At 43.6% G+C, this 17,644-nt stretch overlaps 1 protein-coding gene across 1 annotated transcript; it reads right to left on the reverse strand.

Annotated features, from left to right (window-relative positions):
• Positions 1 to 7,943: 7,943 nt before the first annotated feature.
• Positions 7,944 to 16,813, reverse strand: PRPH2 (peripherin 2). The gene is made up of 3 exons (XM_010126686.2): positions 16,233 to 16,813; positions 13,254 to 13,500; positions 7,944 to 8,180 (listed from the first exon to the last, which is right to left on the reverse strand). The coding sequence occupies exons 1-3, from the start codon at positions 16,811 to 16,813 to the stop codon at positions 7,944 to 7,946; spliced, it is 1,065 nt and encodes a 354-aa protein (XP_010124988.1).
• Between the last annotated feature and the right edge of the window lie 831 nt (positions 16,814 to 17,644).

Genomic DNA, 17,644 nt, shown 5'->3' on the forward strand with positions numbered 1-17,644 from the left:
CTATAGAGCATGGAGGGGTGCCCAGAAGGAGCTGGAGCCTCCCTGCCTCTCTTTGCAGCTAGCCAGCAGTGCCCATGCAGTTTTGGGGTTTGCTGTTGTGGAAGTTTGAACCATTGGGAAAGGGACAGTGAAGAGCTCCACTTCACGTGGACAGCTGGGAATCCCAGGCTTGGCTGAGGCTCTTGACCAGTCAGTGCTTGCCTCTAGACCAGGCTCTGGGAATTCATCCACTAGAAAGCTCTCTGAAAGTCCCACAGAGCTGTGCTCTTCAGACTCTTAGGCAGCTTTTTCCAGTAAGAGGGAGAAGGGGTTTTGATATAATCTCTTCTATCCTGAGGCTAACAGTAGTCAGGAGAAATGGTGATTCCTGCTTCTGTTCTGGGAGAGTTGTCTTAAGTATCTGATGGCTAATTCAGCTGTGACTTTTATGCAATGGTATTGAGCTAGTTTTGTCAATAATATTCTTTTTATCTTACAGTAATTAATACATATTTTGTTAAACATATTACAGACTGATTCAGGAGCATAAGCTGCGGTAAAATAGTTCTGACGTTTACTGTGAATACTGCACCTTGAATGTGTGTTGTAGCTCTCTGATCACGTAGGGAGTGTTTCGATGCTGTTTAGTGCACCTTACCACCAGCTGGCCCTGACAACCAGCCAGCTATCTATGGTGGTACGTGGAAACTTGGTACTAAAACATCCTCTCGCTTCAGCTTGAAACCCTATGGAAGGGCGTGGTGGTTCTATCTCATTTAACTTTTAAAGTTCACTGTATCCACCTACACATTTACAACCACGGGCACCAAGATGTGTGTATCTGAGTGGTCTGGCCAGGACTACTTGCAGAATGGGAGCAATGGCTGCTGAGTCCTCCCTACGTACTGCTTGGTTGGTGATGGCAAGCTGGCTTTTGGAAAGGTTTTTTCTACCCATTGGGGTTGAGCAGTACCTCTGGTGCCATGTTTTGCCTTGGTATCCTGCTTCACCCTTCATAGATCTTAAGTAAGGCTGCCTGTTGTCTTTTCCTGCTTTGAGGTGCCTTGGCTAGAATATAACAATTTGAAGAGGAATGGCACACACAACACACTATAACCTGATTTTCTCCCTCTTGTTACCACAGTGCAGATGTGCTTCTGAAAATTCAGCTGTGCTGTGGCCAGTTGGAGCTCAGGCTTCCTGGGCTGGGTGCAAACAACACATTTCTCAGCATCTATTGCTGCCAGTCACATCCCTGTTTATCTATGCATGCTGCTCTTTAAACGCTTGCTCAGTTATTCATTCTGCTGTTTCATACACGTATGTTTCTATTCGTATTTCATTCGTAGCATGTTTAACATATCTTCTACAAATCTTTGTACCAAGTATAAAAACTGCTTCGCATAATCTTGTCTGGAGGCTCTTGCATATTCACCCTCTGGTTTTTTTCTGCTCTTCTGCCACTTTTCCCCCTCCTGGCATGCAAACATTAGATGCCCAAATCTTACGTGTTTGTGTCTTGATGGAGAGATTTGTCAAATCCTCTTCTCTTGGAGGAAAAAAGGAGGAGAGCATGAGGAGGCTCTGCAGTGCACCAGGTGTAGGAGCTAAAAAATGGCAAGTACTGATCTTCGTCTCCATGACAGCAATGATTAAATGTTACTTTTTCGTCAGTTTGTGAATATGTATTTTCACAGCCTCTTTCCAGACGGCGTGAGCTCTGAGGTGGTAAGTTTTCCACCTTGTCCTTTGTGTAGGATCCTGAAAGGAAAGCCAGACTGGCTAGTCAGCCCTGGGCAGGGTGGGACAGCTGAGCTCAGGTTAGTGATGGCGTCTGTGCGTCACTGCTGTGGGATGTTTTAGTGTCTTTTAAAACCAAGGCGTTGGTTTGAAATCAACCACGTATTTGCAGAATAATGTGTGGAACATATTTGTGTACTTGCAGTACTCTAAATGTGGAGGATGCTAAACCGTGTTAATAAATTAGAGAAATGATTATGTAAAGATAATGAAGGCAAGGAGATCAGCAATATGTTCACTGATGTAATTCACTGGTCTGCTCCAACCAGAGATGCCTGCATTGGAGGTGTAACGTTTGCTCCCCGTAAAGACAGTTCCAAGGAGCCTGCGTTTTCTTGCAATGGTTGTATCAGAGTCTTTTGGAAAGAATGTGCAATTTGGCACAAAGGACACTAGAAGAAGGAAAAAAAATGCAGTAATTGTTGGGTATTTATTTAGTGCTGTTGAACTGGTTAGACATCTCATCTGTGTGTTTTAAATCTTTCCATGTCAAGCTTTGGTAATTCATAAAGTGCTCTATCTAGTAGCTGAAAGCTCAGAACATGACATGAACTCTGAAACAAAGTAGTTCATGTTATATTTTCTTTTTCTGTGTACTACTTCACAATGTAGGCTTTAAGCTTCCCTCTATCTCTACTGTCAGCTTGAACAGGATGGAACTGAAAAAAAAGGAATTTTGAGTGTGTGTGGGGGGTTTTTTTAGGTTTTTTTGTTTGTTTTTTTTTTTTTTTAATGGAGAGGTAAATGCTATGTGATAGCAACATGTGTGGCAGTTGGAGCATGCAGAAGCACAGTGTTCAGCTGGGAGGCTGGAGGGGAACTGCTGTTTATATCAAGGTATGTGAGATACTTTAACATTTCAGTGTGGGTAGCATGTCAAATAGTTGGGCAGATGTGGAATAAAAGTTATGCAGGTGTTGAAAGGTGCCACATCTGTCTAAGACAGCAAACCCAAGAACCAAAGTGGATGCTTCATGGCACTGAAGCATAACACATGCTCAGGGTGGGAAGCCCTGCTCCAGGCATGGCTAGTGAGGTGTGTGCCATTTCCCAGGGCTGTAGGAGCAGTGATTGTAGTGGAAGGAGGATGGGGTTGTTTCCCTTCTCTCAGAGCTTCAGGATCCACTTGTAAGTCTTCACTAGTGGCAGAGACCTAGTTGTGAAATATTTGGGGAGGGTATGGGAATATGGGGAGGGTATGTGGCACTGGGAATGTGCATGTGTGTAAGCAGTACTCCTGGTTGAGCGTCAGCTTGCCAAGTGTGAGGGGACAGAAAGTCATTTTGTCCCCCTGGAGTCAGGGACATGCTGTGGTAGTAATAGCTTGAAATCTAGACATACCTCTGTGAGTCTCTTCCCGGAGGGTGGGCTCGGTGGGTCTCCAGCTGGGAGGGATGCACAGCCGGCAGGGACAATGTTTCTTTGACATTGCTGCTAAATTCTGTATCATTGTGTATTTCTAAGTGACTTCTATGTGTGTTTTTTCAAGAATTAAACTTCATTTTCACCCTTTTAACAAAGACTGTCAGTCTGGGGAATTGTGTGCCTCAGGCTTACGGCTCTGGTCTCCTCCTTTCTTCGCCTCTCCAGCTGCAGCCATGCCTTACCAAGTGTCTCATGCCTGAGTCTCTGTGTTTCTGATTTGTGATGATTGACCCTGTTTAGCCTGGGAATGTGATTGTAAGATGTGCGGAGGCCTGGTTGCCTGGTCAATTGGTGTGCCTTCCATTGGGCAACAGGCTGCAGACTCCCCCTTTGGTCCTTGTTCGGCCGAGTTTGCGCATACCTCTGATTCCCACACCACCCTTTGCTCTGGAAAAACTGTATGTGAGGACGAACTATGGAAATGCATCTCATAATGAACTTAATAATTGACTCATGTTTATGGACTGTCCTTCTTTTTAGCAGAAACAGGTTAATCAGGCAGGACTTGTTTTTGTCTGTGTTGCTTTGGAGGGGGCTGGTGGGATGGGAGGGGCGAGGCCTGCTCAGCCCTTCCCTGGGTACTGTGCGGGGAGGAGTGCTGCAGGGGTTGTGCCCGCAAAGCTGAGCTCCTCCAGGCTGGAGTTTCTTCCAGCTTCCCCACCTCACAAATTGGCTCTGGATCAGAATTCAGTGATAACTGTAAAAGGACATGGGGTCAGCAAATACAGGTGCTTTGAGAGAGGTGTTGTACTGCTTCAGTGTTTCAGTCAGTCACCGGACACTATAGGTCTGATACAATTTTTTAAAAAATAAAAAAACAGGTTTCACATATGCAGCACTTTAGATTTCATTTGGATGGCTGCATTCCTGTTACCAGAAATAAATGTGCCTAAGCCTTCGTCTCCCCGCAGGGGGCTGTTATCCCATGGCCCCATTCTATTTTTCTGGCCTTATCTCTTAATTAACTAATCTCTAATAATGCTCTTTAATTTTTTTTTTTTTTATTAGCATTTGTGATCTGTCCCCATTGTACATTGATTGTGGTAAGAGCCGTGTTTGTCTTTTTTACAAAACGAACAAGTTGGGTGAAAATAAGTAATTGTTTTGCTGGGGATCCCTTTTTTTTTCCACGTCAGGCCTTGAAAATCTTCCCTGCCCATTAGCTGGAGGTGCATGGTACCTACGAGCCCAATATAGCATTCCCATGCTCTGCTAAGCCGCACACATGCCTTTGTCTGGTATTATAAAATGTCCAAGCTCATGTAATGCATGGAGGCTAATCTTATCAACTGTATTAAGGCTACTTAGGAATTAATAGCTTTAAGGAAGCTGTTTATATTTCCTCCTTTAAAGGGCTTTAGGGAATGTTCTGTGTCCCTTCAAATAAATGTCACTGGTAAAATAGTGCACTTTTTTGGTCATTTCTTTTAAAACATAAATGGTATTTCTTAAATGTTTGCACTTCAAGGCCTTTGGCTGGCTCTCAGATCTGGGTACTTGGATTTCAGCCGATAATCCATATGGAGGTACCTAAAAAGAAGTGGCCTGGTTTGTATGAATTAAGCTCACATCCTTCTGAAGTTTATTAGTTTGAAAATCAGGGCAAGGCTCTGGAAGTTGCTGGATTGCTGCAGGCAGATTTGACTACGTGAGCTTTAGACTTACATTTAAAATAACAACACTTTCTTTTGAATGCCTGTTGCAAGTTAGATTTGAATGGGAAAAAATGAGGTTAGAAACCCAGTTTAGCTGATTGTCTGAGGATGCTGGTGGTTTCACTTGTTGAGCATGTCTGGAAGTTAAGGCCTGTGAAAATGTTTTAATTCCTATGTACTACAAGAGGATGCTACTGAAATGGTCCAGCAAATTCTGTTTCTAGTAAGAGGCAAGTGATTTAGGGGTCTGTTTGCACATCCTGAGCTTTTCTGGGCACACGAGAAGAGGAAGGTTTACTTTCTCTCAGAGCATTACATAGTGAGGGAAAAGCTTCCCACCGATAGAAACACTAAAATGGGTCCAAGAAATTAATTCTGAGGCAAGAAGTCAGCAGTAATGCAAATTAAAGAAATCTGTATTAAATTATATATATTTAAACATTTTCTTTAAAGAGGTCTTTACTTGCAATATAATTTTTAATACCTAAATTTACATTTGCAGGCAGCAGAGATATCTTTATCTAGAACAGCATTTGCGATGTCACAAGAAAGTATGTTTAAGATTGGATGAATGATATATTACATGTAATATCTTACAAAGCATTCATATTACAATCTTGTAGTAATCATAAGATGTTACAAAGATCCTCATTAACCAAGAGGCTTTATTTTAGAGAGCATTAGCATATACACTATTTGTTCTTATTTGTACGAAACCCTGATTCCAGTACTATGCTTCATAAACCTGCCTAGTGCTGTTAGACCCCTGCTCTGGGAACTGGCTTCTCCAATGTGGCATTGAAAGAATAATTTGACAATGTGTTATGTCCCTCTAGCAATAGACTGGGGGGAAAAAAAAAAAAAAGTAGAGACCACAAATAATTGGAGAGTCCTGTCTAAAGCAATGGCCTAAGCCAGACTTCTAGGGCAGCAAAAAATCTAGATCTCTTTGAAAATCAGATGTCTAGTCAAGTAACCAGTATAGATCACAGCACACTGAAGCCTCACAAGGAAAACCTGTAATTAATCCTTGTAATGCAGCTCCTATCCATACGTCACTCCTCCGAAAAGCTCTTCTCTGATATATGTGGCCACATCATGCGCCATCCACAATCCTGCTCTTCTCTAATGGACCAGCTGAGAGGAGCAGCCGGTCACATCGATGTCTTACTGAGAAGGATGGAGTTGGTCTGGTTTGTACAGTTCTGCCATGCAGAGTGCCCCTCAGCAAAGCAGTGGACGATAGGCTGTGGTGAATAGCAAGTTGGCTTTTACATTAGTTGCCCTTGTTCTAGTCCATCAAAAGAACAGTTAACTTTTTACTTAATTGTTGTAAGTAAATTCATTATTGTAACTGAAGTTAAAAGCTGTGACCAGCTTTGAAAAAGTGAATGGATGCCACAAATACCTGTCAAAAATCAAACCTTGCATGCAGATGGCCTGAAACAGCCTGGCCACCGAGCTGTAGACTATGGCTTGATGTACGGACACATCCCTACCTGTCCCACCGTGAACTGGTCTGTCCATCCTAGAATGAGTTTGAACAAAATTTGGAATGTACAAGTGATTAAGAATGAAAACTAATGGGCTGTGCAATGATTAGGCAGCTGCAACCATGGCTTCATTTGAAGACCAGCCACCAGCCAGGTGGAAGGGACCTGCTGAGAAAACTCTCCCCAGCACACGGCAGAGAGGGGCACAGCAGGGGTGCAAATAAGTGTGATGCCTGGCTCGGAGCTGAGGGAGATGTCTGCAAGTGTTTGTGGAGAGGGTTGGGGTTTGCTCTCTCGGGTTTCTTTCCCTTTAGCTGAACTCCTCTGGCAGCCGCAGATAAACCCAGGCTGCTGCGCTGTTCCCTTCCTAGAGGCAGCACAGCGTGCTCTTTCCATTTCTTCTTCCAACTTCGTATAGGAGAACAGGGCCCGCCAGCTATGGCAGTATGTTTGGAGAGATGCAGCACATGCAAAATGTGCCTTCACTTTGACTTAAAAGAAAAAATGATGGGTACCCTATCACTGATAAAGAAAAATAAAATTTGCACCCTGGGGACTGATTTAAACTTACTTTTCCCCGGCCTCAAAGTTTGAGGCTTGGCGTACTTGCGGATGAATGGTATCCATTCGCTAGGATCCTGGAAAACATTTAAAGTGTTAGTTCTAAGCAGATTTTTTTTTGTTTTGGTTTGGTTTTATTTTTTTTCTTGTTTTAAAAATAGTTGGGCTTGAATATTCTGGAGCAAGCTATGAGATTACATAATTTTTTTAAACGTCCAGAATAACCGTAACTGGCAGATGCTCATAGCATTAATTCCACCCACTACAAGAGAAATCTTCTAGGCTTCTGCTTGTTTAAAAACAAGGTGAAGCATAACTCTACAATATGCTCATTCAAGTTATACAGGCTGAAAAAAACCCTGAGAAACAAAACCCATAAATCTTACCTTAATGTTGTTTTCATGATACTTGTGCTGTTTCCTTAAATTAAAGTTTTTGCTTAAATTCTGCATAAATTTTGCATAAATTCTCAGCATAACTTTGCATTTTGTTCTATGTACATCTTAAGAATACAGCAGAAAATACCATTGCTTAGCACATTGACAAAAAAATCACATTAATGAGAGGTTTGTCAAAATACCTGTATACTAAATTATATACAATTCTGAAAATCCTTCTTCCTTTGACTTCTAATATGCTACTCCCCAGAAAACAAATCTGTTTGACTTTAAAGCTTGAAGTACATAAAGTATGCTGATAAAACAACTTTAGCAAACAGTATTAACTTCTCAAATTCCACTTTTAATTTCAAAATAAGATGGAATGGATCACTGTGTGATGCCAGCAATTTGTTTGTTTTTTGGTTGTTTTTTTTTTTTTAAACTAACTGTCCCTGATAAGGGAATATATCAATATTGCAAGTCCTGGCAGGGTCTTTTCCCCCAGAAGTTATGAATATGGTGTACTCACGTTGTGGATAAATGTGTTATCCCAAGGTGCACTGATGGTTGACACATAGCTTTTAAAACGTAGATATTCACAAATCTCAGTCTTTTTATACCTCTCTGATAAGTCCACATCAATTAGAAGCTCAACTGACCGTTGTGATGGCTGGAGTCTTCCCACCTTCCCCTCCTTCAGCTCCTTCAGCATCTGCTTCCACCTGGTTGAACTTACCAATCTTTTTCAAACTCTCCAGCGCGGACTTCAGAGTGTCCTTCAGGCTGTTCTCCAGGATCCAGCCTTCGCTTTCACATTCAGGGTCTTCAGGATTTGCAATGCTTTCCAGAGAGGTGTGCAGAAGACGCAAGCCAACCATGACAGATGTCTGCACCATGCAATGCAAACGACAGAGACCATCAGGCAAATCTTTATACCATTGTCCACATCTTTACTGTCCTCTATCATTGGCAGCCTGGGCTGGTGGCATGAACAAAATGCCAAAAGCACTGAACAGGGACAGCTGAAGGGCTGCGGGAATCCTCTGAATCAGAGGAGATCCTGAGCAGCCTTCCTCCTTGGATGGCCAGCGGGGCTGACAGGAGGAAAATGTCCCTTCACAAGTAGGAAAGGAGAGGGTGGAGGTCTGAGATCAGTGCTGTGGGAAGTCTGACGGTGGATGCAGGTAGGAAGGAGGTACATGCCGGCTGCTGTGAAAGAGCAGCTGTGCGTGGCCATGTGTGCAAAGGGGCTTTCCATGTTCCCCGTCACAGGGTAGGCGCCTCCTGAGAGATTTTAATGAAACCTCTGCTCCTGTGCACTAGAGGTACAAAAAGCTGGTTCTATGTGCAACAACATGCTCTCCCGCTATCCACCTAATTTTAACTCTAAATATTTTTACTTCACATTGACCTTAATATGATTGGCAAGTATATTAATCTGATCAAGGAGATATTAATGAATCAGCATTTGTGCAGGACAGAGCAGCATTAGGATTTGAGCCACCGGCTCATCTACTTCAAAGTCTGGTTTTGTTTTTATATAGATATGTGCAAATAGGGAAACCAAGGCAGGAGGTCATCTGTCTCTCTCACTGATTCCATCTGAAACAAATTTCAATTTCTGACAAAATATTTACCAGTCTCAGCAGCTCTGACTGTGACTCTTTCTACTGTACTATGCTGCTGTAACACCCCTGAAACCCTGCCTCCAGAGAGAATGTTTTTAGCCAATCTCCAGCCTTTTGAAACTGTTCAGGGCAATCTGACTTCCACTGTTGTGGTGCTTATGAAGAAAAGTGATTGATCCATGAAACAGAGAGAGAAAGAGAAGGCAGTGCCCAGAAGAGCCAGCTTGATGAGGTGGAAGAGCAGGTGGCCAGGATAGGGAAGCAGAAGACTAGTTTAGTTTTAGGTAAAGCTAAGATCGAGACCACTTATTGCTGTTAATGACTTCATAGTATTTGTTCTGTAAGGGAAGTACGATGGCTCCATTATCCTATCCAAATTACCACGGAAGTGATTACCTCTGGTCTTCCTAAACCCTAATGGTTAAAGGGGTCAGCATCCCTGTGTGTTTCTTACCTGGTGGCACAGCTGAGGCCCATGGAGAGCTGCCCCGGAGCTGCAAGGTGCTGCTCTCTGTTGGGGCTTTTGAACTAGAGATGGAGGAAGCTTGCAAGCTGTCATGCGGGATTACAACATTGGGTAGCTGGGCAGATTTCAAGCTGGGATTCAGTCACAGAGTGTGACACCACACGTGAGATGAATCCCATCTGCTCAGCACTGGTGAGGCCACAGTTGGAGTGCTGTGTCCAGTTCCGAGAACAAGAGAGACAGGGACATACTGGAGAGAGGCCAGCAAAGGGCTGCTGAGATGACGAAGGGACTGGAGCACCTCTTGTGTGATGAAAGGCTGAGAGAAGTGGGACTGCTCAGCCTGGAGAAAAGAAGGCTCAGGGGCAATCTCATCAGTGTGTACACTGAAGTGCGAGTGCAAAGAAGATGGAGCCAGGCTCTTTTCAGTGATGCCCAGTGACAGGATGAGAGGCCATGGGCAGACACACAGGAGCTTTTGTGTGAACATCAGGGAACACTTTTTCACTGTGAGGGTGACAGCACTGGCACAGGTTGCCCACAGAAGTGATGGAGTCTCTCTCCTTGGAGACATTCAAAAGCTGTCTGGACATGGTCCTGGGCAACTGGCTCTTATATGGCCCTGCTTGAGCCAGAGGGGTTGGACTAGATGAGCTCCAGAGTCCCTTCCAACCTCAACAAGGCTGTGGTTCTGAGTTGTAGACCTGTCCTTAATTACAACCCAGGAAAGAAGGCCTGGGCATCAGGGTCCCAAAGCCAGCCCAGTCTCAATGAGCGATGATTTCTCCTGCCCAGTGGACAAACTGTCAACGAAAACTCTTGTCATTTTACAGCAACTTTAAAGTGGCAGGAAGAACAAGGCCACAGTGTTTCTCCAGGGCTAGGTATGGCCAGGCTGGGCTGGTGCATCCCCCTGCACCATGGCATGCTCAGGCCCTCGATCTGTGCTGGCAGAGCAAACTATGTTCCTCTGGAGGGTCCCTGTACGCCTACTGCCTGTGAGCTGGTTTTGAAGGTTATCGGGAGTTCACTGCTAGCGCTGAGTGCATTGGAGAGTTTACTCTCCAGCGCACGATGTGGAATGCACCTCTCGCTCGAGTCTCATTGCTCTTCTGGTTTCCTACCTCCCGGAGCTCAGCACTGGGGCTCCCTCTGTGGCACCACATGTGAGATGAATCTCAGGGTCTCAGCCATCACAGTAGCTGTGACCTATCGAGACCCACGTGTTTATACAGGTGAAGGACCTGGAGCGTCTCAGGAACTGGCTGCTGGCCTCCTTTCCTTTTGAAATGCCCTATTCAGGCCACCCTTGAACCCCCCATTTCCTCTTCCCTGGCTGAGGGAGGTCAAGAAGACAGCCAGGCTTGCTCTGCTTGACCTTCTGCAGCGAAGCCCATCTGTTTGCCAGGGTTTAGCCTGAGGCGGCTTAGCTAGAGCAGGGTGTGATCTTTTTTTGTCACCCTCATGACCAGTTATCGCTCCTGGGAAGCCTACAGCTTTTGCTAGTAAAAGCAGCATGTGGATAATATATGTCCATAAGATACGACATGCTGCATTTTTTTTTTAAATAGAAGTTTTAATACTTCAAAATAGGTTTATTCTTGCACCTGATATAAAACATTAAACCTAAATGGTCTTCCCTGTGGTTCCTATGCCCATTTGGCACGTTATGTTTTCCTCCAGCTTGAAGTGACAGCTGCGATTAGTGTTTCCCTCCCTGCTCTGTCCCGCTCCCCGCAGGTCACTACTACCCTCCCAGCCAGACAAGTCATCCACCGGCCCCCAGAAGGACTTTGCTGGGGAGATGCTGTGGCCGTGCTGCTGCCTACAGTGGCTCCAGGTGCAAAGCAAACCAGGGTGTTCCTTTGCTTTTGGGCTTTTCCATAGCTTCTCAGCAAACTGGTCCGAGGGAAAATGAGAAGCGCAGAGCCCGCACAATGACTCCCCACTGGGTCGCACCCTGGTTGGTCCGAAATCTTACCTTGGCCAGGAGCCAGGACCTCTGCTGCGCTCCTACTCAGTATAAAATTGTTTCCTACCCTGACTGCAATTTAAAGAAAGTGGATGTATTTCAAGGGAGACTCGATTAATGTCTGCTTCCTGCTTTGCTTCCTCCCTTCAAGGTTTGCATTAACAGTGGAGGGAGCTTGAGCCCCAGATCTGGACCCTTTATGGCAGAATATCAGGCAAGTCATAAATATTCAGGAGGGCCAATTAATATAACGCAGGACTGTGATATTTCTTTAAAGCTTTGCCCTGAGAGTCCTCTGATTACCTGAGAAAAATCTCACCTTTTATTTTGAAAAAGACAAAGGAAAAAAAGAGAAGGTTTTATTTCTTGTTACACCAGAGACTGAAAATACTACTTGGGTGTACTCTGAAATAAAGTTAGAAACAGAAGTTAGAAATAAAATACTGTATTTTTATCGCTGCTATTAATGTTAATGTATCACTGTCATTAATCTCCCACAAGTCAGCAGAGGTGTGTTATGGGTTCCTAGTCATGATTTTTCACAGCTGGCATTAGTATTTATGTGCATTTTTCCCCTGAGTTTTTTAATTTCCTTCTGATTTTCATATACAGCTGAAATTCCCCTCTCTTCAGTAACTCTTAATTTGAATTTGGGCTGAGACATGAGCTCCTCTTTCTTTTCTTACCAGAATAACAGGGCTACAAGGAGGTAGTACCTTTTTCAGCTATGTGGATTAATAATTTTTAAAATAACACAACATGAAGTAACTTTATGATTTTTTTTTTTTCAGTTCACAGGTTGTTTTGGTAGATGTTCATTTTGTAAAAAGCATTTTCATTCCTGGAAGGGTGTTGCCCAGTGCTTGTACCAAAAAATAATCACTTTTTAATTTGCATTTACCTAAATTTTAAAAAAGCTGGCTGAACCATTTAAGATAGGCAATGCCATTTGCAGCAGCCTCTCAAGGGTTAGAGAGGGTCTGCTGCACTCGGTGTCGCATGGTGAGCTGCACCCTCCCCATTTGCCATCCTGTCCTGCCCTACCTCCGCATCTCGTGCCTCACATGCTTGTGCCACTGCCAGCCCATGCTCCCTGCCTATTAGTATTGGTTAAGCACCCTGGGCAGAAAATGGACCATCTTCCAGAAGCAGAAGGATGTGTTTTCCTTGCATTGAATGAACAGTATTTTAGCAGCAAAGCTGCACTTCAGGTTATGGTGCCCACAAACACCTGCACCGGGTACTATCTGCACCTGCTTGCATACACACAGTGGTTTTGGGAAGCAGAATAAAATAAAATTAATCCATCTGCTTCACCTAAACCACTTCTTGTGACCAAAACCATTGATGGAGCTGATGGAGGACCTTAAACCAGACGCTGCCCTGAAGCTGGACACTGCGCGTGGCTCTGGGTGTTATGTTCATCAGTATGTACACCCCTTAATTGCACTTTCTGTCCCACAAATCACTGCCGTCTCTTTCTGATGCACTGCTTTGTGTACTTCTCATTCCCCACCAAAGGTGCCCTGTGTAAAATTAATTCACCTGGACAGCGGACCCCTTGCACGATCTTCCCTCCTCAGCACTTTGCATTTGACAGAAAATTGGTCCCTTTTTCCCTCTTGCTGTGGGATACTCAAGGCTCTGACCTCTTGCTCTGAAGGTGGGGTCTGTAATCTAACACCCACCCCCTGCTTCCCAGCTGTGTTTCCAGCCTGAGACCTTTCAGGCCTTACACAGATGTTCACTATTAGATGTTTTCTCAGCCAAAGAACAGTGGCAGACAATTTATTTTAAATATATCTGATCTTTAACTCCAAAGACCATGCTGAAAAATGCTCTGCCCCTCCGGAGCTGGCGCTTCAGCAAAGCAGGGCTGAGGGGAGAGGGTTACCTCAAAAAGCCAGACGAGGAGGACGACAACACCCATGGAGCTCATCATGCTGCTGTAGTAGTGCAGGAGAGCTTCCCGGCAGCCACGGCGCCAGAGGTTGAGCTCCTCCGTTTGGTAGTCGTAGCTGTAGTGAGCCGAGTTGTTGGTGACCTGGTACTGGATGCAGGGTCTTGGGGAGCTGGGGTTGCAGCAGCTGAAAGGGACGCCATCCACCAAGTACCTTCCATCCACATTGCTTTTGATGCGACTATGGGCAAGGGCAGAAGGAAGTGTGAATATGTGCGCGCACACACGCGCTTGTACAGATCTACCTGAGCAAACTTGCATGAGAAAGGCAAAGGCAACGCAGATTTTCCACCGTGCCTCCTGGCTGTGCCTTTTCTCCATATCGCCTGTTTATATAGCAGCGTTTGTCCTGGCTGTTTTTCCTCTCTGCAATCCTTTTCTATGTCAAGGGTACACTGAGTCTATAATTAACTCCTCATGATGGAAACACGCCCTCTCAGGTCACTTCTTCAAATCAATTAATTTTTAAGAATAGTAAACATCAGAGAGAAATTTCAGGAAAGGCAGACAGAAAAGAGTGATCGCAGCATAGTTAGGGTGGAAGGGAGATGCTGGAGGTGACCTGAGCTTGGCCTTAGGACCCACCATATCCAGCTGGACTGTTGATCCAGCAAACCTAACAGCTTCTCTTGGATGATAATAGCTCTGGGAAGGGGTTATGCACTTATTCTTGGCTTGGAATGGTAGCTGGTGTTTAAAACATGGAATGTGCTTCAGCAGCAGGATGTTGAAAAATTTCTGAAGTCCTTGCAGGAGCTCCCCAACAGTTGTTCATTTGAGACTGCGATTACTCTCCATAAACAGCCATTTAGTGGGTGCCTTAAAAGGTGTTTAGATGAGAGATGTTTAGAAGGCAAATAGTTTCACTGGCACTGCAAAAAATACTATAATAGGAGGACTGCAACTCTAACAAATGCCATTTTGCTCAGAAAATGACAGAATGGAGAGCCCCAGTGATCTAAAAAGGTGAAAAAAAAAAAAAATCTGAGTGTCGCTTGTGGCTTTCGATACGGATATTTTAAAGTTGTGTCACAGAGAGAGAGGTGATTGCAACAGCCTGGTGAAACAAAATTCCACTTTGCAATTGTGACCTAAATATATCTAGACACCAAATGCAGTGGAGGTTTTATTTCTAGATGTGAAGTGTGCTCTGAGTTGGGTATAATTCCCATTGATATGTAAACGCTCCAACCGTTGCAGCAAGACTGGATCAGGCCTTTGCTCTGCAAATATTATAAAAATCATATTGCGGGGGACAGACTCCCACCTTCCCTGGAATTAAGGAGAACTTTGCTATTGACTTCAAAGGGGCCAGAATATCCAACCAGGAATGTGAGCAGAGATTGTGCACCACCATGTAGTTCAAACCTTGAATTCGCTCATTAACATCCATTTGTGGATTTTTAACGCCCTCCTTCCTGCCTCAGCAGCACAAAGAAATTGCCCTGGCTCTTACTTCTGAACAAGACATCGTTTATTAAGGACAATATAACCTTGTTTTCCCTCTCTGCTTTGCCCTTCCACTGCTGCTGGATTAAGTTACAGCTCCCAAATCTCCATATAATGCTGGCAAGGTGAACTTACTGTGTTTTCAAGTAGTTATGTATATACCCATGGGCATACCTTCATGAGGCAAATGGTCCCTTATTAAATGGCAAATGTATTTGTTATAAACCCCCAGTGCAATAGGTTAAGCCTGTAACAGCTTTCACTACCGAGTCCTAGTTCAGAATTGCAGAAACAACCAGACCACCCAACAAGTCAAAACAATACGCAGAGAGACACACAAGTGAAATACCATTTGCACAGTCAGGCAGGGATCCCAAGAGATACAGAAAGCTTTTTTCAATATTACTTCAGACATTTTTAACACAGGCAGTATATCTAAAAGGCAGATTGCTTCCAGTTCACAAGACCCTCGGTGCAACCACAGAGTATGAACGTTAACAAATTATGTTCCCAAATAACTCTCAATAAGGATTTCTTCCCCGACGCTTAATTTTTTAAAAGGTTGTGGGTACTTACACTCAATGCTCATTTTTTAATTTCAAAAGTCCGTTTCTTCTCATGTTTATTTTTCACTTGTTCTTACTGTGCCTAACCTGATTTTGAGATTACAGCCACTTTGGGCACTGACATCAGAGCCATTAAGGTGTTTCTGGTCAACAGCCTGCTCTGGTCTGCGTATAGGGAACTAGTGCTATTTTCACGTAAAGTTTAAAAAAAATAGGCATTAGTGTATCTCTTGAACCTGGTTTTATACAGGGGAGAACGTAAAATCCATTTGGGTACAAGGGATACTGTGTACAGCTAGGAATGTCAACAGGTGTTGTCGGCTCATTATTATCATGGCACTGAAGCAATCCATTGAGTGAACACATAAATAAAATTCTAAATCTTAAGGATTTAAAATACATGAATTATTGGTAAAGTGTTACTGTTTCTAGTTGTTTCCATGAGATTGATTAATTGCTGATATCTAAAGTGGAGATTTAAAAGTGGTCTCAGCAGTATATACCCAGGGAAGTCTTTTTTTAGGAACTTAATAAGTTGCATTGAAATCTGCTTTAGGATAGTGAAGTCCTAGTACTTTAATGTTAATTTTAGGAGTAGGTATGAGTGGGGTAATAACGGGTTTACAAAGAGGTAAAAGACAGTAAAAAATATTATTTTAAGTTTGCTTGCATTGCACAGCATAGGAGTGAGAATTGTATTTTGGTGCTCTATATTTCATGTTCTGCATAATGCTAGAGGAATTCGTCAGAGAAGGAAGCAATCTAGCTGAACATTTGGGATGCTTAGTAAGCATGAGCAGAGAAAACACCCTTTTTATACAAAGCTCCCTCCAGAGAGTGCCTGTTGTGATGTACATTTCTTTAATATAAGATATTATAATATAACAAAGTCACTTACTCTTTCACTTCTTTTGAGCTGAAGTCCAGATATCTGTTGCTGATCCACTGAATTTCAAACCAATCTTTGAAGCCATTGTTCCCACAGCATTTGAACTCAATTTGGAGCATGTCAATGGTCTTCTTCATGAAGCATCTTCCAGGGGTGTCTGTGTCTCGGTAGAACTTCATGCCATTCTTGAGCCCTTGGGCCAGTGTGCTGTCCAGAGAGCCCCGCATGAGAAAGCAAATCAGAGCAACGAAAAAAATGAGTATGTTAAAGAGGAAACATAGTGCCAGGTAAGGTTTCAGCAAAGGCTTCCACTTGACAAATTTAGCGGGATCCAGAGAATCGTAACAAATTTTGCCAGCAAAACCATTGAAGGCGCAGGATAATATACCCATCAATATCAAAGAATTGGGCACAAAGTGGCTTTCAGAATTGTCCATCACTTCGCTTCGCTTCCGGAGTTCAATTTTGAGGAACAATCCCATGCTAAAAACAAGGATTCCAGCAAACACTGAAAACCAGTTCATGAGCCATAGTCCCTGTGCTAGTTTTACCCGTTTCTTCTGGTTGAATTTGACTTTCAGCAGTGCCATCCTGGAAATGTGAAATGTTGGAAGGTTTTGCTGCCTAGACCCCTCTTCTCAGCGTAAGCGGCTCGAGGAAGAACCATTCAGGCGTTGGAAGAGACCCCAAATGGCACGGCGGGAAGCGAGCCACTGCATGGTCCTTCCATCTTGAGCTCCCCCAGTTAGGATTCAAGCAAGTAAAATATTCAGAGATCCCAATTAGCAATTTCACATTAGTGAGAATAATGGGCAATTAGCACCTACAACTATTTCTGGTGGTTCCTTCCAAGCAAAGGAGAAACAGTCTCAAGGTTTCAAATGATTTGATCTGGATCTGCAAGACGTCATTCTAATACCTTTAATCATTTGATCCAATTTGGAGAAATGTCTGTCAACAGATGAGTGGAAATAATCCCTCATTTTACTATTTAGTAGATTTGTGCTTTCTTATGATAGGCTGCTGGGCAGAATGTGAAAACCCAGAGATATAAAAAGAACTTTGTTGTCAGAAGAATATGGATCCTTTGAAGAAAAAGGAAGAGAGCTCTGAGATTAAAAAGTCTGCTTGAATACAAAAATATACTTCCCCTACATGATCCTGATTTATTAATATCTACAGCCAAACCCACCTTTCTAGCCCTTATCCTTCTATGTTGACCCAAGATGACATCTCATGGCTTATGTGTTCTTGGAGCAGATAAGCATATAGTTTACAGTGACCTAAAAAACCTAAGCTTGGCATTTTTTATTTACTTCCAGGACTTGTACCATCTCCGGGCCTTGGCAGGAGGGAAGGAGAAAGGAAAAGCTCAGGGAAACTCAATAATAAAAACCCAGGCTGAAATCTGGAGATGCTTT

Source organism: Chlamydotis macqueenii, chromosome 3 (genome assembly GCF_036417535.1).
Source record: "Chlamydotis macqueenii isolate bChlMac1 chromosome 3, bChlMac1.mat, whole genome shotgun sequence".
Classification (NCBI taxonomy): domain Eukaryota; kingdom Metazoa; phylum Chordata; class Aves; order Otidiformes; family Otididae; genus Chlamydotis; species Chlamydotis macqueenii.